This window comes from Lissotriton vulgaris, chromosome 3_1, assembly GCF_964263255.1.
Source record: "Lissotriton vulgaris chromosome 3_1, aLisVul1.2, whole genome shotgun sequence".
NCBI classification, from domain to species: domain Eukaryota; kingdom Metazoa; phylum Chordata; class Amphibia; order Caudata; family Salamandridae; genus Lissotriton; species Lissotriton vulgaris.
The window spans coordinates 988,727,872-988,751,875 of NC_141689.1; the positions used below are offsets into that span (position 1 = coordinate 988,727,872).

At 44.1% G+C, this 24,004-nt stretch overlaps 1 protein-coding gene across 2 annotated transcripts in view; it reads left to right on the plus strand.

Annotated features, from left to right (window-relative positions):
* The window catches only part of KDM4C (lysine demethylase 4C), a 2,012,700-nt gene that overhangs the window by 1,366,096 nt on the left and 622,600 nt on the right, over positions 1-24,004 (plus strand). For both annotated transcript variants that reach the window (XM_086961357.1, XM_086961358.1), the window contains exon 16: positions 4,434-4,489. In XM_086961357.1, coding sequence (XP_086817483.1) covers positions 4,434-4,489 — 56 coding nt within the window. The remainder of the gene's footprint in view (positions 1-4,433; positions 4,490-24,004) is intronic.

Sequence of the window (24,004 nt, forward strand, 5' to 3'; positions counted from 1 at the left end):
AGACCAGGCAACCTTTATTCAGTTAAGGCGTATTGGATGCACACAGTGAGTCACTGCCCTTATTATTTTCATTTTCATTGGCTTTGTGCTGTCTTCTATGTACACGCATCCCCGATTCTGCTGTGTACTTGGCGATTTTTGACTAAAGGACCATGGACATTTTTTGCTAAATACTTTTGTTTAATCAGATATCCCATAATTTAATCTATACCTAAATACTATCTTCATTTGTATCAAAAAGAAATTGTTGAGTGCCTCGTTTTTCCATATGTGTAACCTCGTTGCTAATAAGTTTTTTGGACATACGTAATGCATCACTATCTACCATTGTTGCACTTATGTGTTTTCAAGTAAAGAATACTTATGTTCAAAACCTGTTACAGTAGTTTGTGGCTGGAGAAGGCGGCACAAGTTACTGAGAATGTAACACATCCATGTTTTATTATTGTTGGAGGGAGAATTGCTCTTTGATAACAAGGCAAAATATACACAACCATTATTTTTACCCTATATTAATATGATGTAAGGCACTTAAAATATGCATAAAGTGTAGGATTTGCAATTTAGAGCTACAGTTTCCGAGGTCATATCCCAGTTCTTTATGGAAACCTGTTTCTGAAGGGAACAAAAGAAGAGAAAGTATGTAGGACACATTTATTATCGGATAAAATGATCAGATCAAGTACTTCAATTTTTGTCATGGTGTGTAAAACGGTCACACATTCACTCTATTTTTCCAGTAACAATTTATCAATGCAAACAATATTGTTTCATCCACTTTTTGAAGGCTGTGAAAATATTCTTCCTTATAGTGTATACAACTGCATCGTCTAAAACTTTAGATCATTAAGTGTTGATTTCCTGTCAATGTGTTCGATAGCTGTTCAGGTTTCTGGTAAAGATATTATTTCTGTTAAAATACTTGTCTCACATTCTTCTACTTTTTTCCATCTTCAGTAGTTAAGGCATTTATTTCCAAGATGCCTTCTACTCAGAAAATGGATTTTTTGTTTTAAAATATCTGCCAAAATATTATAAACTTTTTCGATTGAGGGCATTGTCCTACTCAATATGTTTTAACTGTCTCATCCTCCTTACACTCCAGGCTGTAAGACACTATGATCCTTCATATTGACACATCAAACTACTGTGCTGTGAAATTAGAATTCTTGTTCTCAGCATGTCAGCAGACTGCCGAAGACCAAAAATTTACTTTTAACAGAGATTGTTTTTTGAAGCCACACCACTATACGTTGATCAATAGATTAATTCTACTGAGCATTTCAAAACATTTCAAAATATGTATATCGATGCAATAGCATTAAAAAAAAAAGATGCTGATGGGGTTAAATGTGCATGGTGTTAAGGATTGACTATGAGACCGAGACCTTAATGAGTATTTGTTAGCCCTTAATAATACCCATGAAGGATGCATTAGTGTCTCCTTTCTAAGGGGATATCGTTTACTTGAAAGGAGGAGGGGTCGGTAGGCACAAAAAGCACGCATCTCCACCGCAATGCATAGGATGCTGTTGTTTGTTGGAGGAGCCCTGGCAGGACTACTACCCCAAGAAAGCACTTTACGTGAATGGAGGAGGGGGGAGGCACATAAAGTGCGCCTCCTGACTGCAGCGCACAAAACGCACCTAGGAGCACGCCCAGAAGAGGCCGGACTGGGCCTTCTCTCTTTTACCTGAGACCAGATAGCTCCTTTGACGACCAACTGCTAGAACTTTGTAAGTTAATTTTCTTTTCCCCTCTTCCTTGCACTTTTACTGTTATCTTTACGTTGTCATTTAACTACTCTCTGCAGCCCACCACTAATCTGTCTCCAGGAGGGATATATGTGTGCACCTGGTACTCACAGTTGCTGTATAGCAGCTCATACAATTGGGAAACGGAAAGCAACCGAAACAAGCAATGCTGTAGTTAATCCTAAAAACCATGGTAACACGATGCCCCTGGTTATGATGCTGATGGAAACTGCACTTTGGATGATACTGACCACTTAATTGAGGTTGAGACCATTTTGAAAACGAAAACAGCTAATTCTAGAGATAAAAATGGCCTTGCAAAAGTGCCTGAAATGTTCAGGAGAGAGAAAAGCAGAGATAAAAAGTTTCATCTCTAACAGCGAGGGCAGCTCACCTGAAACTGCTCTGGACTTTTCAATTGCCTCTGAAGTTCTTGATGTTGAAGCTGAAGTCGAAGCTTAAGCTAGGGCAGCCCTTACTTGTGATTCATTGTTAATGTCTGCTACTGTCTCCAAAATTTGACATTCTCCCTGATAATCCTTGCCATAATAAGTATTCTCCTTTAGCTGCTATAGAGGAACTCCCCCAGCAACCTCAGTTCCAACACTTCAACTGCTATAAGCCGCCTTAAACCAGCCAAAGCTCCCGTCCCTGACAAAATACCTGGTGATTTGTTCAAATCATAGCCACAAGTGTGGATTAGCTGCATAAATCTCCTGTTGAATGCCACCAAGGCCGGTGGAAAAATCCCTGTGTCTTGTAAAGGAGCTGAGTTAATCTCCATATATAAGAAGGGTGATGCTGGCAGTTCATCTAATTATAGGCCTATCAGCTTAATTGATAACTTACAGAAGGTTTTTGCCAGGCAGATGCTTGATAAGTTGTTAAATTTGGTAGATTAACAGTGCAAACTGTCCCACTTCAAGCTGTCTTCCACACAAAAAAGTACCTCTGATCAGGTGTTTAGATTTTCCCTTTTGTATTGGAAGTATGGATTGTTAAAAAAAGAAAGACTATATGTAGCTTTCATAGATTTTGCAAGCTGCATTCGATCTAGTTCCACTGGGGAATATGTGGGATGTTTTAGGTGAGATGGAAGTTCCTGGAACCTGACTAATCTTCTTGCCAGACTTCAAGAAAGGGATTATGCTCAGGTACGATGGGACAACAAGGGTGAGCTGACTGATCCCATTCCTATCTCACACGGTATACACCAGGGGTGTGTCTTAGCTCCCAGTTTGTTTACATTGTACATCAATGACACAAAAACAAACGTATGGTCTGCAGGAATGAATTGCCTGTTTTAAATAGCAAAAAGATTCCAAAACGTCTTTTTGTGGACAATTCATTTATTTCCAAGACCTCTTTGGGCCTCCAAAACCAAATTGATAAGTTTGTTGTGTTTTTTAAAGACAGAGGCTTTAAGCTGAATGTATTAAAAATAAAGTACATGGTGTTTGAGGCTGCCTCTGGCATGTTAAAAACACAGTTTGCATTGAATCACCACAGATCACTACGTTAATCTGATTGGATTTCTGCTATGCTTGTAGAGATATAAGACCATTCCAATGGTTAGTGCACAGCATCTAGAAGCTGTGGCATTTTTCACTCTGGCCAGCAGACTTTGGTTGCTGTCCCCAACGAGCTAAGTCAGAGAAATGTTGGGTGGTGAAGATGACTCCACGCTTCAAATAGATACTTGATTGTCCTCTTGTCTTCTCAAACGTCTTCCATATGAGTCTGCATCCTTTAGTACCTATTCTTTGTCTTCAAAGCAGACTGCTTTCTGTCATGGCTTTAATATATTCCATTTCACACAAATAGTCTGTAACTGGGCATTAAAGTCTCTTCAATAACCCAGTTACAATTTGTTCAGAATCGGCATCCAACCTGGTGGTGGGAGCCCCTTGATTCATCCACTCTACAGCCATTTTGAACTGTAGACTGGCTTCCAGTACAACAAGTTACATTCAACATTCTCTGTATAATGCCCCATTCTCTTTGTGGTGTTGCCTCCATATTTCTTACTAGGGCACACATGAAATTGTCATTTTTTAGGGCACCCTGCATTTCGCGATTTCAGAGATCTCCTCTATTTGGCAGAGCATTTTTTGCACAGGTCTGCTTACTCAGGAACAGTCTGCCCAGCAATCTTCAAACAATGCCTAACCACCTAAAGTTTAGAGAATACATCAAAACGTGTTTTTTTTTATTTCATTATTGCAACTTTCTTGCCTTTCCTTCTTGTCAAGAAATGCCATCTCCGTGCCAAATGTAATGGTAACCACTGACCTGATAATAGTTTCAGGTTAGATTTGTTGTAAATATATTCATTTCATCTGAATATCCGGTACTCTAGCACCATCATTTGTTGAATACTTAAACATCAGTCTTTAGAGGTGCCATATGTGAGCTGAACATGACGAGAGATTCTTTTCATTTTTACTCCCAAAATGCAGCTTTGCAAGTTAATTATGGTCATGCTGTTTTGTGTTTCAATTTACTTTACAGATGTATTAAATAATTAGTAGAAAAATGTGTGCTTCTCGAAATTATAAAATAAGAAATAAAGCAATGCTGTTTCTGTAATAAAAGTGTAAAATATAAGACCTATTCCAATATGTTTGTATCCATTTGCTTATTTCCTTTCGTTATTCTTTTTTTTTTTTTTTTTTTTAGCAATGTTGCCTCTGCAACTTGAGGGGCGGAGCACTTAAGCAGACAACGGACAAAACGTAAGTTCTACATTTTTTTAAACGAATTCTGATTTGAGTACTAGTTTGAGGATATTTTGTCTTTCTAGTTGCAATTCAACAGATTTAGGAGACTTCCATACATTTACAGCATTCATCTAAGTTCTGGGAGTTTATATGACCGCAATTCGCATGCCAATACAGCGTGTCACATCACTGTGTTGTAATCCATAGAGAAATATTTTTATGCAAGAGGCGAGTATACTGGATGGAGACCCTGATCAGTGGGCAGGCATAGTGTGATTGAGACATGGTGAGCTGGCCTGTGGAAGTGGGTGAGTGTGCTCATGCCCACGCCTGTGTGGCGGCGCACAGTGTGGTGGCGCATAGTGTGGCTTTTGGTAGATGAACCACATGCTGACTAAAGGGGATTCCTTCTAATCAATGCATTTAAGAACAACTTAACTTTATGCACTCCTGGAGGAGGCTGTCCTGCAAGCAGTGTGTGGGCACTTAACCGGTGCAGAATCTTGCGGTATGGGGCGCTTACAGTTTCCGGGAAGAGGATTCCATTGCCCACATCATCCTTCAAGCTTAAGGAAGAGGGGCTGCCCTGCAAGCGCAGTGTTGGGGCACTTAAATTTGGACTAAGTTGGTTTATGTTAATTTTTTAAACCCTGTTGTTTGAGTCCCCCTCTAAGTTTCCAAAACAGTATAAAAAAAGTAATGTAGGTTGAGTCCCGAAATAATATTCCAACCGTATTGGGTAAATGCGTGGTTATGGACACGTGTCCAAACAGGAACACGTCCCGGCGAGAACACACGGCGACCAGGTCTCCATTACACGGAGTCTCTGTCGTCAATTGCTCAAGAGTCGTACCCGACTACACATCGTGGGGGGTGTTCAACCACGGGACCCACCCAGAAATACTTGGATTCCTATATTGCAGTCCATAACCACGCATTTACCCAATACGGTTGGAATATTATTTCGGGACTCAACCTACATTACTTTTTTTATACTGTTTTGGAAACAACCTATTGACTCTGTCTCTTCACTAAACCTACGGTCACGGGCCCAGCTGGGTCGGAAGTATCACCAGCAGTGCGACCTTTTGGTTTAGATACAGCCATTAAAGCCCTGAGGATTCGCATATAGCGATGAAACACGTGTCGGCTGGCTAATCGACATAATAAAGGACTCCTACGGACTACTCTCCCTCTGGAGCATCTGATTGACTTCTGTTGTTTTTGTTGCACTGTACTTTAGAGAGAATTGCTACATAATATATGTGTTACTGTTGCTTGAGTGCATTGGGTAAACCCGGTAATAAACAGTGCCTACTCCTCTGCAATCAAATTTTTATAAAGTTTTGTGCCTATTTGACAATGTACTGTGCAAAATTGTTCCGTTTTAGTCAAATTAGTGCCGTAATATTAACACGTGCAAAAAGCTTAAATTAGGGCGGGGTCTTCCGGGACGCTTAACACTGTATTTATACTTTTTTTCTAGAAGCATTGCACACATGTTTGTTTGGCCTCCTTTTCTACTGTAAAAATCACACATAACCAATTTGGCTTATACATATACAAAGCATCCTGCCTTTAAAATTTTCTTTTGCAACCCCGCTCCTTTACAGTTCCTGCAGGCATACGCAGCACACTTCCCCCCACTTGCAAAAAACCTCACTTCACCAAACGCCAAACTTTCCTACAAATGTAATCACAGCCTCGGGCTCTCCTACTAACATTAATTAACAAGTCGTTGTCACAAAGCTTCACAGGAAAGACCAGCGACGCCATATGGAAAGCAGGCAGCCACAACACATTTTCCCCACTACTCTTTTCCTACCATTTTTTTCTCCAGTCAATGGTTTGTTCCTCATACATTTCCTTCCAGTCTGGCCATATCTTTCCACACAACTTAAAGCACTTTTTTATAGCATCCTCCCGTGTCTTGTACCTTTTCTCTTCCCTCAAACCCCTATTTCCCCATAAACTCACAATTTAAAAAAATAATAAAATCTCTCCAGTTCTCCTTTCTTGTTTGTTTGTTCTTATTCCCCCCACCCCCTTATGTTACAACTGCTTTTAATACAACACAAAGCATCCACCAAGGCCATAATATCATGGCATGCAGAGGACTTTTCGATTAGGCTACAAACAGGGCAGTTTCATGTAAGGGACATGTTTTATTGACTGACTCTCCCACTTTCACTGACTCACTCTCCCACTCTCTCACTCACTCACTCTCTATAACAGACTCTCACTGACTCACACTCACTCTCACTAACAGACTCTCACTGACTGACTCTCCCACTCTCTCACTAACTGACTCTCCCACTCTCTCACTAACTGACTCTCCAACTCTCTCTCTCTCACTCACTCTCTGACTCACTCACTCTCACTCACTGACTCACTCTCACTGACACTCTCTCACTCTCTGACTGACTCTCTCACTCTCTGACTGACTCTCTCACTCTCTGACTGACTCTCTCTCTCTGACTGACTCTCGCACTCTCTGACTCTCGCACTCCCTGACTGACTCTCCCACTCCCTGACTGACTCTCCCACTCACTCTCAACCACTGACTCACTCACTCGCTCTCAACACAACACGTATTGCATTACAAATGCAATAGGTGTCACATTTACGAACGTTTAAGCTATTGGCATTGTAAATAACAATGCTATTAATTTATCCATTTTCAAAACCAACACGTAAATAAAACATTTGTCATTTACAATGCCAACAGCTCAAACTTTCCTAATGCGAGACCTATTGCATTGCAAATGCTTGTTTTTAAGGGGCAGCAGATTAGCCAAAATCAAACACACCAGCCTGGCTCGGTGTCTCAAAGGAAATATGTAGCACTGGCTTCATTGTGAAGCTGATCCTTCAGACCCCTGCTGGGGCATGCAGACTCCAGGCGGCTGGAGCTGTAAGCACACTCCCGTAATTGACCATGCAAATGGTCACGCTACTCTGGCAAGTTCGGAGAGGCAATAGCGGTGCAGCGCCCACTAGCGGTTTGTAGGACCGCACCAAACCCATAGATATTGCGCCTCAATACGTGCGAAATATGAAACGGAGGCGGTCGCAAAAGAGCTTTTCAGTGTTACCATGGCAGCTGCATTGCAAGAGAAAATAGTGCATAAGCTCCAACATTAAATAAATAATCACTAAAACACATCATATATTGTACTAAGGCCGGGATCACTTATCTTGTGGCTGCTGGAGCAGCAAAAAAAGAGGAGGCAGGAGCAGTGCTGCCAGATTTTTAGACCTGGCACAAGCCCAAAGCTGCTCGAATATCAGCCCAAAATAAGCCCTTCAGACCAGTTCCAGCCCAAAAACCAGCCCAAATTAGCAAGTCTGAAATTATGCACAGATTATCATCAGAAACAATTTTAAGGACAAATATACATTGTATTCAATATACAGATGGTGGGAGGGCGTTAACTGGGCACCTGCCTTAATGCTACTCAATATTAAGACCAGTCCTTACTGTGGCTGGGCCTGGGCTGAGGCTGTGCTGAGGCTGGGCTGAGGCTGGGACGGGGCTGGGACGGGGCTGGGACGAGGCTGGGACGAGGCTGGGACGGGGCTGGGGACGGGGGCTGGCGTGGCTGGGTGCTGTGCCTAGGACTCAGGCTGGGTGCTGGGCCTGCCTGGTGCTGAGGCTGGGTGCTGGGCCTGGGCTGATCCTGCCTGGGGCTGGGCCTGGGCTGAGGCTGGTGCTGGGCCTGCCTGAGGCTGGGGGCTGGGCCTGGGCTGGGCTCAGGGCTGAGGCTGGGTGCTGGGCCTGGCTTGGCTGGGCCAGGGCTGAGGCTGGGTGCTGGGCCTGCTTGAGGCTGGGGTGGCTGGGCCTGGCGTTGCGTGGCTGTTGGGACTAGGTTGAGGCTCACACCGTATCACACCGCTGTTATCCACCCTCCGCTGGCTTCCCATCGAGGCTAGAGCTATCTACAAGACTGCCTGTATCACCCACAAAGCCTTGCACTCCTCCTCTCCCCGCTACCTGGTGAATAAACTGAAACTCTCTGGAGGCTCAAGACCATCACGTAATGCAGAATATCTACTGCTTGAACCTCTCACTTTCAAGGAAGAAAGATCGATGGCCCAATCCTTTTCAGGCAACGCGGTGAGAATCTGGAACTCCCTTCCGCCTCAGCTCCGGACCACCACCACCTCCTCCCAGACCTTCAAATGGACCTCAAAGTTCTCCTCCTCCAAAGACACCTCCAAAAGTAATTCACGCCCTCTCTATTCTCTGAAGGAAGACTTCCCATTACTGAAAATTCTATTCTCCATGACTATGGATTTGCCTTCCCAGTGTGTTCTTGTTGTTGGAGTGTTTGCCATTTATTGCAGTATCATCCTTGTACATGTGTTTGGTACTCTTCTGTAACATGCACACGCCACTTTTCTCTTGTAATACACTGTTTGCTACCTCTCACATTTTGTTTGCTTTTGATACTTGCACAAGTGCCACCATTGCCTACTTAACGTTTGTTCTTGTGCCTGTGTCTAGCATATATTGCAGTATTATACCTCTAATTGTACTTTGTTTTCTCTTGAAACCTGCACACTTGTCACTTTCTCCCCCTGTAATGCAGTGTTCGCTGCCTCATGTATTTTGTTCGCTCACAATTGTCACTTTTGCTTCATGTAACTTAACGTCTGCTTTTGCCTCCTGAAAGTGCCTGTATTTCTGAGCTTCCCTTGAAACTCGAAAGAGAGGCAAATAAGTTCCCTAAAAATTATAGGAGAGGATAAATTACTATTCTACCATTATTCTTTGTTTGCTTGCACAAAGTGTTTGTGGGTCTTGAAGTACTTTGGCCAAATAGGGAGACTAGAAATACTAGCATGCAAGTGCCCATGCCATGTGTGAAATACTTTCACGTGCACGTCATAGTCTGGGGGCATTGACACATAGTTGCTTTTCCAGACGGCGCACCGGCTCTGAGAACAGATGGAGAGGGGTGTCCCTGGAATTAGGGGCTTCAAAAGTTAGCTTCAGTTGCTGTGCTGAGTAAATATAGGCCTTGTTCGCTAGGCCTTTGTAATGGAAGACAACAGACATAGTCAATGACCACAAGTGTTTAACTTGTTGCAGTGCAGAGTGATATGGTGTAGATTGTATGACGTATCTCCCATATAAATACTAATATGTTTTGTTTGTCCTGCAAATGGTGGCAGGTGAATTAGTTCAACGTTCAGCTAGCTGCCAGACAACAACCAACTGGTTCGCACCATCTACTTATGTGTGGTCTGCTCAATACCGGCTTCTTGGTTTTTTTTTTAAAACTGTTTCACTTGCCAGGATGCCCATCACACAGTTTTGTTTTATGGGTTAATCTTGCCCATGGTCAGTCCCTGTGCCAGATTATTGAAGGTGTGTGCTTGGATCTAGTGACTGTGATTTATAGGACCGCCCTATTCTTTGGCTGCGTCCTATTCTTGCCTGGAGCAAGAATCGGACGCAGCCAAATAACCGAGCTGTCCTATAGATTACAGTCACTAGATCCAAGCACACACCTTCAATAATCTGGCACATTGAAGGCACAGGGACTGACCACGGGCAAGATTAACCCATAAAACAAAACTGTGTGATGGGCATCCTGGCAAGAGTGAAATAGTTTAAAAATGGGTATTCTTGGTCTTAACAATAGCCTGCTTTTGTACTTTGTTTAATTTTCTCCTCATGTATCATTACTGTTCCTATTGTGAAGCACTCTGACGCCTTCGGGTAAAGTCTGCTCTATATAAATACGCATAAATAAAATAAATGAGGATGGGGCTGCTGGGCCGCTGGACCTGGCGTGGCCTGGGGGCCGAGGCTGGTGTCGGCTACAGCTCGCCTACCTTTGCTTGCTGAGTCAGTCAGTGCATCACGCCGTCACCGTGTCTTGTGCTACTTTTCAAGGGCTAGGGCTCGGGTTGGGCTGTGGTGTAGCCTGGGTGGGCGGCAGCGGCCGGCAGCAGCAGTGACACACGAGTGTCACTCACCTCACGAGTCCTCCTCCCGACCTCCGCTCCTCTCCAGTCACCGGCGCAGGCACCACCAGTCCACCAGTAACATCACCACACACCGTCCGCCGCCCCGGGGCCGCGCCGAAAGCAAAGAGAGAGTGCACTACTCACGTGACATTAGCCCCCAGCATATATAGGTGAAGCGCGAGGGGGCAGCAAATGAATTAGTGTGACAACCAGATTAGATAATACACTCACAACAAGCAAGAATGTAGCAAGGAGGACTGAGCCAGGCCTGCAGGCCTCAATCATTTAATGGATGCCAGACCTATGCTAAGGCTGCCTTCTGCTCTAGGGGTGGGCGGGGTCATCATGTGCCTGCGCAGAGGCAGGCCCATCAATCATCGGACCGGCTCCCCCTCCCTACAGTGACTGTGTTTGATGCGCTCTGAGAGACTGAGATTAGAGTGTGTGTGAGTGATTGTGGGCGCCCGCCCAGGCCAGTTTTTTCCGCACAAGAACGCCAAAGTAGCCCAAAACCTAGCCCCCGCCAGGCATGGGTTTTTCCTGCACAACTGGGAAAAAAGTCACCCAATTGTGCGGGAAATAGCCCAATCTGGCATCCTTGGCAGGAGTGGGCATGGTAGGATATAGAGAGATCCTGACTGCTGATTGGCTGAACTGCAGTTCTTTTCTTTCCCAGTGGTTCATGGGAAATGGAGTTTGTTTTGTTTGTATGGTTCATAATATGACTGTTAAGAATAAAGTGAAGAAAGAACAGAGTAACCCTTGCCGCTGTTCCTAACAGGATAAAATTGATTGAGACCTACAGTATTTGTCTTGATTCTGTAGGTAACTCTCACAGCAAACGGCTGCTGGGAAGCAGCACGGTATTGATACTTTCATGGGGAATGGATCATTTGTGTCCATGAAGTTCAACTGAAGGAGCCCACGACGAAATAATCCAGGATTTCTGTAAATTGAACACATTATAGGCATAATGTACTTTTATATTACCATTATTTCAATTACTGGATCCGTGAAGTGTGTGCTTCCTACTTCTCCTGAACGTGAATGTTCGTTTCCCTCAAACTGCGACAAGAAAAGTACACATACACGTTTTTGTCTTCCTGATTTAATATTGTAATATAGTAGCGCGCCCCCTAAATCTAGGAACATTTTGCGTTCAACATTCAGAGTTCACCTCCTTACATTAATCTGACTGACTGCAGACCGAATCAGTTTACCTCCGCTATCGGTTTGTATTGTTTTCACAATGAAGTGTAGAGAATGAGTATGAAATAGTAAGACATCTGTTAAACTGTGTTATAGAATATTAATACCCACGTGAATTTATAAAACAAAGTGTAAATCTACATATTGTCATTGCTAATTACATGCAACATAGTCTGGTACCAGACAGAGAAATGGACACTCTCAATTTGGCATAGGATTCAAAATCCGCTCGGATGAAACTTCAATTGATTTGCTTTATCATCCAACATTAGTTTCAGAAAATTAGACACTGCCTAAAAACAATAATACCCTGCTAATATTTCCATTTATGTATTAGTGTGTGTTTGGTGGGTTGAGGTCATGGCTCACAGGAAGAAAGGAATTTTGTGGGCCATAATTTCCCTCTCCTCCTTTTTCAATAGTTGAAAAAAATAGCATATTACTCTCAGCGGATATACATATACGATTCATGCTGTACTTATTTTTTCATTTGTAGATGTTATAATCATAAGTATTTATTGAAAAAAAAAGAAGTATTTAACAAGGACAAGGGGTTACATCTGTGACGTGAGAAAGGATCCAATTATCTAGTCCTTGGGAGCATGGGCCCAATTGTTTTTGTCAGTAAATTGATATAAATAAGCAGTCTGCATGTTTGTAAGCACTTAATTGCGTCAGGGTGATGGGGAAGTTGGGTCCGGATTGAAGCTTCACAATATGTGGGCAGGGTCCCAAAATGTATTGAAGAAGAAATTGCAAATCTATATAAAAAGCATAGGCACACCATTGGCAGAGGGAGCTTTTCGTTACATCAACAATTGAGACTTTGCACATCTGAAGCTGGACTCATGACTCTACGTGATCTGATTGGCTGACTATCACTGAAAAAAATTCTGTTGCTGACATCTTACCCACTGCATAGTTCACTGAGCACTGCGCCGAGAAAAAATTAAAAAAGAAGGCATAGAGTGGCAGGGTCAACATAGCTTGACCACCTCTCCCTACCTATTGTCTAGGGGGAGGGTACCCCAAAGGGACCACCCCCTTAACATTAAAATTAACTTATAAAAAGTACATTTTGGCTGGCGATCCATGGATCCTAAACCTTGATCCGCTTTAGACCCCATGGATCAACCTAATGGCGGCAAAATAAATCCTGACAAAAAATGTAAAAAAATCAATTTGTAGCTCCTCAGCTGTGCAGGACCGATTTGGCTACCCACAGAGGACTCTGTGCTGGATAGCTCCTGCAAAGCCACAGCCCTGTGCAGCAGGTTTGGTTTGACATGGAGAGATGGCCTCAGTGTCGAACCCCTGCCAAGTACAGCGGAACGCCATTAGCAGCGCACATTGGCCATCCACAGTAGGCTTTGTTTCGCTAGAAGTTGAATGCAGTATAGCATCAGATATGTACGTTCACCGAAAAACGCAAAGTGCCATCATGATTAGCTTTGATAATTGAACCTTATCAAGGCTGTTCTTTATCTCTACTGCCGCATGTGCTATATGTTCTAGATTTCTACATATGTGCTTAAAGTTTTGGTACCACTATGAACTGCTATTACCTGCACCTTTAGACAATAACAGCTGTTATTGCCCTTCAGGTAGGAGTATTGAAGCTAATCGCGCCCCCAAAAAAGGAGTTGAGAGAACCTGGAGATGTAACTCAGATAGAGTTCTTGAAAAACAGTTGCTTTGCCCTGTGGCACTCCTATTCCTTTATCTCCATATGGATCCCTGCTGCACTCTCTTCACAGAAGCTGTTGTGACAGCATCCAACGCCTGCTACACTGAGGGGAAAGCCTACAAAACCACAGACAAGTGCGGAAAAATAAACAAACTGCCATCTTTATTTCTTTTTTCTCTTTTCTTCGTTTTGACTAGTCTGATGTTAAGGCTCACATTCTCCTCCAGGGAAGAACGGTTGAATGAGCTAAACGCTTAAGAAGAGCTTCAGAGAAGAGAGGAATAAAGGCAGAGGTCCGCTGCGGCCATACACTAGGGGCAGAACAGCGCTGCAGGGGTGAACATCTTCTGATTGTGGTGAATTAAAGCTTCTGCTTGTTGTGTGGATGGAAGGAGCCAAGCAGAGGGCTGTGTTTGGAGGCGGCCTGTTGAGGGAGCAGGGCACAAGTCCTAAACAAGCATTGGCATAGCCAATAGGTCTCGCTTTTGGGACCTTATAAGTATTTAGTTATGCAGCACAATATCCTTGGTGCATCAACATCAACTGTTGCATGGCTAAACACTTAAAAGGTCCCAAAGGCGAGACCTATTGGCTATGCCAGTGCTTGTTTTTCCTGGCGGCCAACCAAAGCCTAAGGAGAGGGAAACTAGACAGATGAAAGTATCAACCCGAACCTACAATGGAACCTTTCTAGTACTGGCCCAACCTCAAAAGAAAAGAAGAGGGAGGCGTAAAGAATCTGCAGAAGATAGATTATACACCATAAAAAGAGTTATTGGACACAGGGGATACTTCTTCCCCAGGCACCTAATCTTAAGAAATTGTCTCTAAGCAGTACCCAACAGACGGCACTATGAAGTGCCAATTAGACAAGAAAATCATGCAAAACTGGCCAGGCAAATGAGTTACTGCTCCTCTCCTGAGCAGCCAGACAGTTGTCCTTGGCAAACACATGCCCCGTAGTTCCCGAGTCAGCCTTGACATGTTTAGCGGTTCGAATCAATGTCTTTTTACCGAGCGAACAGAACATCAAGACCGGTCAAGGGGCATTGCAGGGAGAGCTTTGAAACTGTCTGTGGCAAGTTTGTAAGGAATAAGGGTCGGTGTCCCGGGTGATTAGCTCCATTTGGGGACAAGTTGTCTACACGATTTACAGTAGGCTGCCAGAAACGGATGAGAAAAGCATATGGAATCTGTATTGCACCCACACGTCTCTGAAGCTAAATGGAGCTAAAAATTACACACATTGATTAAAAAGCGCCTGTTGAAAATACATGCTTTGATCAGAAACATTAACATTTAATTTCCATTAGGAGAAAAGACTTTTCAATATTAGAAATTATAATGTTTTCTAGGGATATAGATTCAAATAAAACGTTTTATTGCCCTTAAAGGAAAAAATATTTCTTCTCTGACTTTCTGGATGTAAATGTTACGATATTCTTAACACCTTAAGTAAAGATATCATATTTTTTTTGCATTGTTCAAACAGTATTTGATGGGGAAGAAAAGGCAAGAGTCACAGGGTGGTTGGAGGAAACAGATAAACGGAGAAATATGAATATGTGTGATTTAGATAGACAATGCCACAGAGAGCAAAAACGAGACACAGGGAGAGGATGGGGAGAGAAAGAGCGAGATAAAGAAAGGATGAGAACATGAGAAAAAGGAGAGAACTAAGTGAGGGAGAGAGGCAGTGAAGGCAGGGGAGAGAGAGAGAGAGAGAGAGAGAAAAACGAGAGAGACGGAATGTGTGCAAGAGAGCATAATCCCAGGGAGATGAAGATTTAAACTTCCGGAGTTTACAATTCCTCACCAAACAGAGTAGATATACATATTCTTGCTGTACTGTTTCAAGTCCATGATTATACCCAGTGGTCGAAGTGGGGGGAAAAAGTAGGGGAACTGTGGGCGGAGAATCCGAATGCGGGTAAAACTCAAGGATTGGATCAGTGGGCGGAGTCAAAGGTGTGGCCAGAATGTGCCAAAGATCCCAATTTTTAGTATTTGTTTGACATTTCATCAACCAGTTACAGCTTATTGTGTTATATAATGCAACCAATGGATACACTTGATTATCTAAGGTTTAATAGGAGTTATTGGCATTGAAATTCATTTACAAAGTGGAATATATTTCCAATCACACAATGTCCCAAATAAGCTTAAAAGTGGATTTACTAGCCATTTGTCTCCAAGCCATGCAGTTTCGCTCATTAGCACTTCTCCTCCCTTCTTCCACAAAAGCAGTTCAAACATTTTGTTTTCCAATCCACCATTCAACCAAGTATTGCAATACATCCAGGAATGGTGTACTTCCCCACCTGGGGACAACATGCTGTTCAAAGAAAGACGAGAAAAGAAAAGTAGCGCTTCACTGCAAAGTCTGTAAAGTGAGGCTGATGTATTTGGATGTGAATAAAACCAATGCGGCCAGTTTGCAACCACTCTGTCTTGCTTTATTTATGTATTTATTTTTCATATTTAAAACCTTTTATTCTCCAGTATTGAATCTTTCATAGATTCACATGCTTGTATGTTCCCCGTCGTCATGGTGGGAGACTCACGGAAACAGAATGACCATAGCAGTAAAAGAAAACTGCATAGAAACCCATAGGGAACAACATTGTTTGGTAACCAAACCTCATCATTATGTGGTCCAAAAGAGAGAGGAGAGTTAGCTTCAGGAAAACGATGATAAGTCGTTGATCATGTGACGTAAGTCAGTCACCAGAGAAACAGGCATCAAGATGGACTCTTCCCTCTCCTCAGGATGCGTTTCCTCATCCTCCTCATACTCATATGACTATTGGAACGACTCATATCTTTTGGAGTCGGACACTGGGCGATCTTGGAAAGAATAAACCTCTTGAAGCTCTTGGCACTCTTCTTCATCAGTGTCCTGACTCTTAATCTGTAGCTGAGAGGGACTGTCGTCCACGTAGTGAATTCCATAGTTTTCTTGACCGTCAACGAGCCCATCGACGGTTGAAAAGACCTTACAGATATTAATGATTTCAAGTTTGGTGACTTTAAAGTCTTCGTCGACGGAGCTCCTGTTGTCAATTCTCCCGTAGATGCTGAAATTCTAATTCTCGTCAACGAGGTAGTCGTCGATGGTGTCGTCGACGAGGCTGACGCTCTTCCCATCGACGGTGTTGTCTTGGTCACTGGCGCGACGCCGCTGTTGTCGTCGAGATTACAATCGTCGACGAAGTCGTCGATGTCTTCACAGAAACAAGCGCAGGAGACACCACAGATTTCGTCGACGGGGCTGAAGACACTACCCTGGACTCTGAAGATTTCTTTAGAGGAGTATGAGGAAGATGAAGATGTCTCTTTGCCCTTAGTTTTTTGCTTCTTAGATTCCACTCTTTCTTCAGAAGCAGATGACTTCCTCTTTTTTGAAGATTGGCTAGTAGATTCCTCTTCTGAGGTGGCCTTCTTTTTCTGAAGCCACAACAGTAAGCGTGCCTCTCTGTCCCTTAAAGTTTTAGCTGAAAAGGTCCTGCAGTGTTCGCAGTCCTTAGCCACATGTTTTGGATGAAGACAATACAAACAGTCTTTGTGGGGGTCTTGGGAATAGAGTCTTGCTTTCCCACAAGATCTGTAGGGCCTGAAAAGCCTCTTTTTTTAGAGCTTTCAGCCATATTAGATACTAGAACACTACCTTAAATCCAGAGGAAAAACTTGCAGATGGAAAGGTCAAACGTTCACTCAGGAACAAAACTGACCAAGGCTCAGGGAGACTACTCCTCACACGAAGGGGGTTGGAAATCTGAGGTAGGATGGCTCTGCTGGAGAGTGTGATGTCAGGGCTGGCGGCTGATTGGCTGAGTTTTAGACCACATAATGATGAGGTTTGGTTACCAAACAATGTTGTTACCTATGGGTTTCGATGCAGTTTTCTTTTACTGCTCTGGTCATTCTGTTACTGTGAGACTCCCACCATGACGAAGGGGAAGATACAAGCATCTGAATCTATGAAAGATATCAATACTGGAGAACCATAGTGTACAGGTAAGTAACTAGTTTTTCTCTCTCCATCCCGAGGCTGCACTTTGGAATAGAAAAATATCAGAAATAGAGGGTGTGAACCGTTTATTCAAGTCACGGTTTTCAGTTAATGAGGAGCAAGACAGAAAGAGAGGTAATAATAGGATGGGGAGTCAGCTGCCAGCACAGAAAAGAAGAGGACATTGTCCATGTCTTCTCTGAGCAGTAAGGAAGAGACAAAGTCCTTTTCCTTCTCTGCCCGTCCCCGATCGTCCACAAAAGCAACCACGCTCACTCATATTGCCCCCTGCGCCCCCTCAGAAGTATTCTCGAGCATTATTGCGTTACAGAAAAGAGGAAGAAGGAGAGGCATAGTGAGCATTGGAGAGGCGGAGCGAGGCATGCACGCTTGTGCGCGTAACAGCAAGCTCTAGGCCGCCATGAGCAAAAGCGTGTGGTAGTATTTATTGTGGCCACACACTAAATGCCTCACAGAGCAGCACATGCGCTGGATCAGCGAGACCTACAAAAGAAGTAGTGGGACTAACCTAATTAATCAGTATGAAAGTGACATCACAGCTCATGACATCACAGCGCTTGACATCACTGGAAGTGGCATCACAAGATGTGACATCAGATTTTAAGCCTTCACATATATGTTTAGCAGGTCTATCATGAGTACATTTGAGCACATTTTGAGTATACTTGCAAACCCTCCTGATTTAGGCAGAAGATTCACTCTTTTGTAAACTTCACATAAACCAATGTTGCCTTTTGTCAGCGTAAAGCTTCCTCTACTCATAGTGCTTTAAAAGAAAAAATAGTCATATTTAACTTATTACAACGCTTCCTCAGGGGTAGTAAGCAGTATATAAATGCTATTTATTTGGTGCAAATACTGGGAAAGACCAAAACATCTGACGTTCTTACAGTGCATGCATATCTCCTAAACAGAGCTTGAACAAAGTGAAAGCTGTCTCTCTTAAGTATGTGTAAAGTGCTAACAAGGTGTGGGCCTTTGTTTCCCCTCTACTGCATCTGCTTCTAGGTGTGAGGCTCCTGACTGCTGCCAGCCAGGAGACTCTAACAAAAGGAGGCCTGATCACCCCTCAAATTCAGCCTTTGTTATGGCCTTAGCAGGAGTCAGAAAAAAAGAGAGCCCCGTCCCGTCCCCGCCTGCACGTTTTTGTGGATCAAAAGCAGACAACTTGCAGGCGCTGCTGAAAGTATCCCGGTGTTTGGAAAATACACTGGGGCGAATTCAGCATCTTTTTTAGTGGTGCATAACTTCTTGGCAGGGTGGACGGTGTCCACCCTGAGAAAAAAGTGGGTGAACGCCATCCACCCATGTGTACCCCCGACTCGTGCCCTGTGAGGGAGGATCCATCCAGAGCACTCCGCAGAGATTAACTGGTCCTATAGCAATAGTTCTAGCCTGCTAATGAAGAATTGCGATTGGTTAGCTCCCACCGATCAAATCCAAGTGCTTATTTGTGTTCTGCATTTTAGGATTTTCTCTGTTCATTCTGTATTAAGTTTTTCTTAGCTTGATTGCAAGTTATTTAAATTAACTTTGTTTTATGAGTAATTTTCCACAGCTGTCACATTTGAGTTATTCCTATACTTTGAAGAATTGGACTGTACTGCTTTTAATGTTTTTTGTTAGCCCCTAAGCTATGCAGTTCCTGTACTCTTACTGTTCTGGTTACCTGTAATTCCTACCTGAAAAACTATTGCGCTTACATTTATATTTTTGGTTGTTAATTTATGTTTTGTAACATTTGATCAAATATAGGATGCACTTTAACTTGAATAGAAAGCACATATTGAATAAATCTGAATCAGTGAACATGCAACTAAAGTACGGGAAACATTTAGATATTAATGTATAAACACAGTTACATAAAAAAGCTGTCCCATGTCATACTTCCATAAGAGGTACTGGACATGAGCAAGCAGTCATAGCTGTCCATTGAATAGGTATTTAGTTTTAAGAATCCACATATGCACCTACTAAAATATATTCGATCAATCCACTGGATGGATGTAAAAGACAGAACGTAATTATCAGGCAGTAGCTGGCTGTCAAGACTGTGTAGAAAATGGAATTAAAGGCAAGAATCCAGCTGAGGAGCAATCTGTAGATAGTGTGTTGAAGTAAATCAGACATCATCTGTGTAGTCTCTATTTAAAAGGCTGTCTCTTGTGTCTGGTGGGTGTAAATCCTTGTTCGCTCTGTACTGTTGAGTGTCCCACTTGTTTCGATGACTGAAACCCAACTGTCGACCTCTGGAGAAATGATCCAGCTTTACCTTTATCTCCAGGGGTTACCATTACATTTGCCACTATAATAAGCATTTCCCTCTTGTATCAGGACCTGTTTAAAGAGCTCACAGCAGGGTTTGAGAGGAAGAGGAGATAGTGCTTTGGCCAGATGCAGCCTTCAGAGGACCTACTCTTATTTGACTCACCATTTCTGAGGTCTAGAATTGTAGAGTGACTCCGAGATAGCTCAAACGTTGAGGGATATGCATTGATTTGTCCCACTCCTAAAATGTTGAGTGGGCTTGTCATTGCATTCACATAATGCTTTGCTAACAGTAGAGTAGTTCTCACACTGACTTTGCCCTCGGATTGCATGATATGAGAAATGTGTTAATTGGTGCAGTCTATTAATGGTGGAGGTGTTTGGAAGTTCAGAGGATGTGCTCCAATTGTAATCTTGGGGAATGTAGAATCTTAATGTGTGGTGGAAGAAGTGTGGTGAGCCTGAGCACAAACACACGCAAATAATTATATCCAAGCAATCTGTGGTTTCACAGAGAAGATTTATAGCTACAATCAGGCCTTTTGGACTGAGCTGTCCGGTTGAGATTAAGAGTGGATGAGATAGGCAGGTTATTGGAGGTTGAGGTGTAACACAGGTTATTAGGTTAATAGTTCGCCAGGTGCTTAGGGTTTCCTTTGTTGAAGCGGTTTTTCAGTGCCAAAATTTGAAGTAAAAATGTTGCCAGTATTGACTTCAGGAGCAGAATCGTTGCAAACTAATTTGGAGAAACAAAGGCTGGGCTAAGGAGTTACTAAACCTGCAGAGGTGCAGGGTGTCTGCCTTTTTGTGTGAAGTTATTAAGCAACTTGCCCTTAGCCTCCCTGCCCTTTGCCTGAAATACCTTTGAACGTTGACATAGTTATGATTCCAAGGTACTCATAAAATCTGTCCAATCACGAGAGCCCACACCGCAGTAAGGTGGCTGCAAGGGGAGAGAAACAATCCCTAATCTCTGAAGGGTGGGTAATGAATATGATCACAAGTCTTGTAGCAGGGCTCAGGACTGGGATCATTCTCCAAGTACATGAGTAGGACAATGGGAAGAAAAAGACCCACCGAAAGCAGGAAGTACTACATTAAAAGTTGACATTACTGCTAAATAAAATAATTTTTGGATGGTTACTAGATAAGAGCAGCAATTTATTTATGAAATGCTAGGCAATCTGCTAAATGCATTCCCTTTTGTCTATCTCCATGCTGTCTAAGAAGCAGTTTCCCTCTCCACGTCCACTCCACACCAAGCTGGCTGGTGCGGACTATCCCAGTCTCCAGTCCTAAAGTAAAGTTACTTACCTTCGGTAACTATATATCTGTAACAAACAGTAGTTAGTGTTAGATTCCTTACCTTACAATATCCCCAGGCATCAGACTGGATCAGGAAAGTTTTGCGTAGCAGTACCCCTGCCCATCGGTTGGCATCTGCGGCTCCGCGTCAGTTTTCGGCGTCGTGCTTGCAGGTATGACGTCGTCTGAGTACATAGATGCTGCCCTCGCGCGCTGACGTCAGTTCTTGTACATAGCTTTCCGTGCCAGGAACTCAGAGCTATGCTAGAGACTGACACTGGTGCCAAAAAACTAGTGCCCTGAAGGGACGTCCTTAACCCTAGATATCGGTTCTCAGAACGGGGAGGATGGGTGGGGTGGTAAGGAATACAACACTAACTACTGTTTCTTACAGATATATCATTACCGAAGGTAAGTAACTTGTGCATCTGAAAGAAATAGGTTAGTGTAAGATGCCTTACCGTAGAATTGATACCCCAGCAATACCAACCCCGGTGGTGGGTCTGGGAACCAAGATCACACCAGAAAGTCCTGGAGATCGGAACAGCCGAAAAAGCCAACTCTCCGGACTTGGCTGTCCAGGTGGTAGTGTTTAGCAAACGTGTGCCGCGAGGCCCACCTAGCTGCCTGACAGATGTCATGCAAGGGGACTCCCCGATCCAGGGCAGTAGTAGCCGCCGTGGCCCCAGTGGAATGGGCAGGCAGCCCAACAGGAGGCTCCTTTTTCGCCAAGGAATAACAGATCTTGAAGGCTGACGCGGTCGACTGTTGCCAGGGCAACGCCGCCATTCTCGAGCAGAGGACACGCCCACCCGCGCTGACCACGCCCCCTCGCCAGACTATATAAACGCGCGCTGAAGAAGAGCGAGGCGTTCATTGAACTCACTCCTGAGGCGAAAAGCCGGGAGCTAGCACTGTATTTTACCTTGTGTATAACTTGATTTTAAAAGCTAAAATTCACCCAGGCCACTGCTTCCTCATTGCGCACACACCCGCTCAGCCGATTGAAGGCTGACGCGGTCGACTGTTGCCAGGGCAACGCCGCCATTTTCGAGCAGCGGACACGCCCACCCGCGCTGACCACGCCCCCTCACCAGACTATATGAACGTGCGCTGAACAAGAGCGAGGCGTTCATTGAACTCACTCCTGAGGCGAAAAGCCGGGAGCTAGCACTGTATTTTACCTTGTGTATAACTTGATTTTAAAAGCTAAAATTCACCCAGGCCACTGCCTCCTCATCGCGCAGACACCCGCCCAGCCGATTGAAGGCTGACGCGGTCGACTGTTGCCAGGGCAACGCCGCCATTCTCGAGCAGCAGACACGCCCACCCCCGCTGACCACGCCCCCTCACCAGACTATATGAACGCGCGCTGAACAAGAGAGAGGCGTTCATTGAACTCACTCCTGAGGCGAAAAGCCGGGAGCTAGCACTGTATTTTACCTTGTGTATAACTTGATTTTAAAAGCTAAAATTCACCCAGGCCACTGCCTCCTCATCGCGCAGACACCCGCCCAGCCGATTGAAGGCTGACGCGGTCGACTGTTGCCAGGGCAACGCCGCCATTCTCGAGCAGCGGACACGCCCACCCGCGCTGACCACGCCCCCTCACCACGTCACCCTCTCTGGATGATAAATCATGTACAGCAACCGGAAGAGCAGCGGACGGGCGCGACAAATGCGCGCCAAAGGCGCGCATAAGGCAAGCTCGTCTGCGCTCGTCCGCGCCAAGGACGGGCCCAGGGCCACCCCCCCTGCCTCTCCAGTCCTACGCCCGGATCCTGATACGGTGAGACTTATCTATACTTCTTCCGAATTACTGAACCTCAGACACGTAGCAGAAATTCCCCATGCTCCACCACATTTCGGATATACTAATTCCATCTTAGGCCCGCACATATGCCCAACTTGTATAAAGGATACTCCTAATCCCCCAAAGACTGTCCCACAACAAATGCTAGCAGCTCTAATAAACGCTAGATCACTTCCCAAACACAAGCTGGAAATAGCCGATTTGATCGATACACATAAACTGGATCTATTATTCATCACGGAGACATGGGGGGATGAGGCCTCCGGCCCAGACTTTAGAGCTGCCACTCCGACCAACTACAGTGTCTGTAGACTGGACAGACCTAAAAAAAAAAGGGTGGAGGCATAGCAATTATTTATAATGACCAGTTCAAACTTACAATGGTACAATCAAATTGCTCTGAGTACGAGGCTTTTCTCTTCACCATTGGCCTCTCGGCCAAAACATCATTCAAGGGTATGTTAATCTACCGCCCTCCTTGGTCAAGATCTAAGTTTCTAGCCAATATAGGTAATATGATTGAAGCCTCGGCAGGATCCCCACATTTCACCTTACTAGGAGATTTTAATTTTCACCTCGAAGCCCTCAACGACCCTGACACAGCACAGCTAATGACCGATTTAGCCGCCGCCGGCCTGCTGCAAATGGTAAAGGTACCCACGCACCAAGCGGGCCACACTTTAGATGGTCTATTTACCAACAACCCGCATATAGCCGTCACCCAGGTAATCCCCCTGATCTGGACAGACCACGCAGCGATCTGTTTCTCCATCAAATTAAACTCCGTCAAACCCCCTTCCACATCTTCATCTCTAGTCTCCTTCAGAGACTGGAAACATATCAACCTTGTTCACTTAACGGAGATGATGCAAGATAGCCATATCCCCAACGAACAGGATCCTACTCTAGCGTCCTCTAATTACCTGACTAATCTAAATATAGCATGTAACAAATTAGCCCCGATTAAAACCTCCCACCTCAGTAGGAAACTCCCTTCAGCTCAGTGGTTTACGGAGCCCCTACGAACTCAGAGACAGTATTGCAGGAACCTGGAAAGGCAGTGGCGCCGCCATTACAGCCCTGCTGACAAATTGACCTACAAAAATGCTCTCTCCAATTACAAAAATCTCATAATCTCGGAAAAAAGTCACTATTATACTTCCCAAATCAACCAGGCGAAAAACTCGGTAGGGGAATTATTTCAGGTGGTCACTCATCTGTCCAACCCCCCGCCCC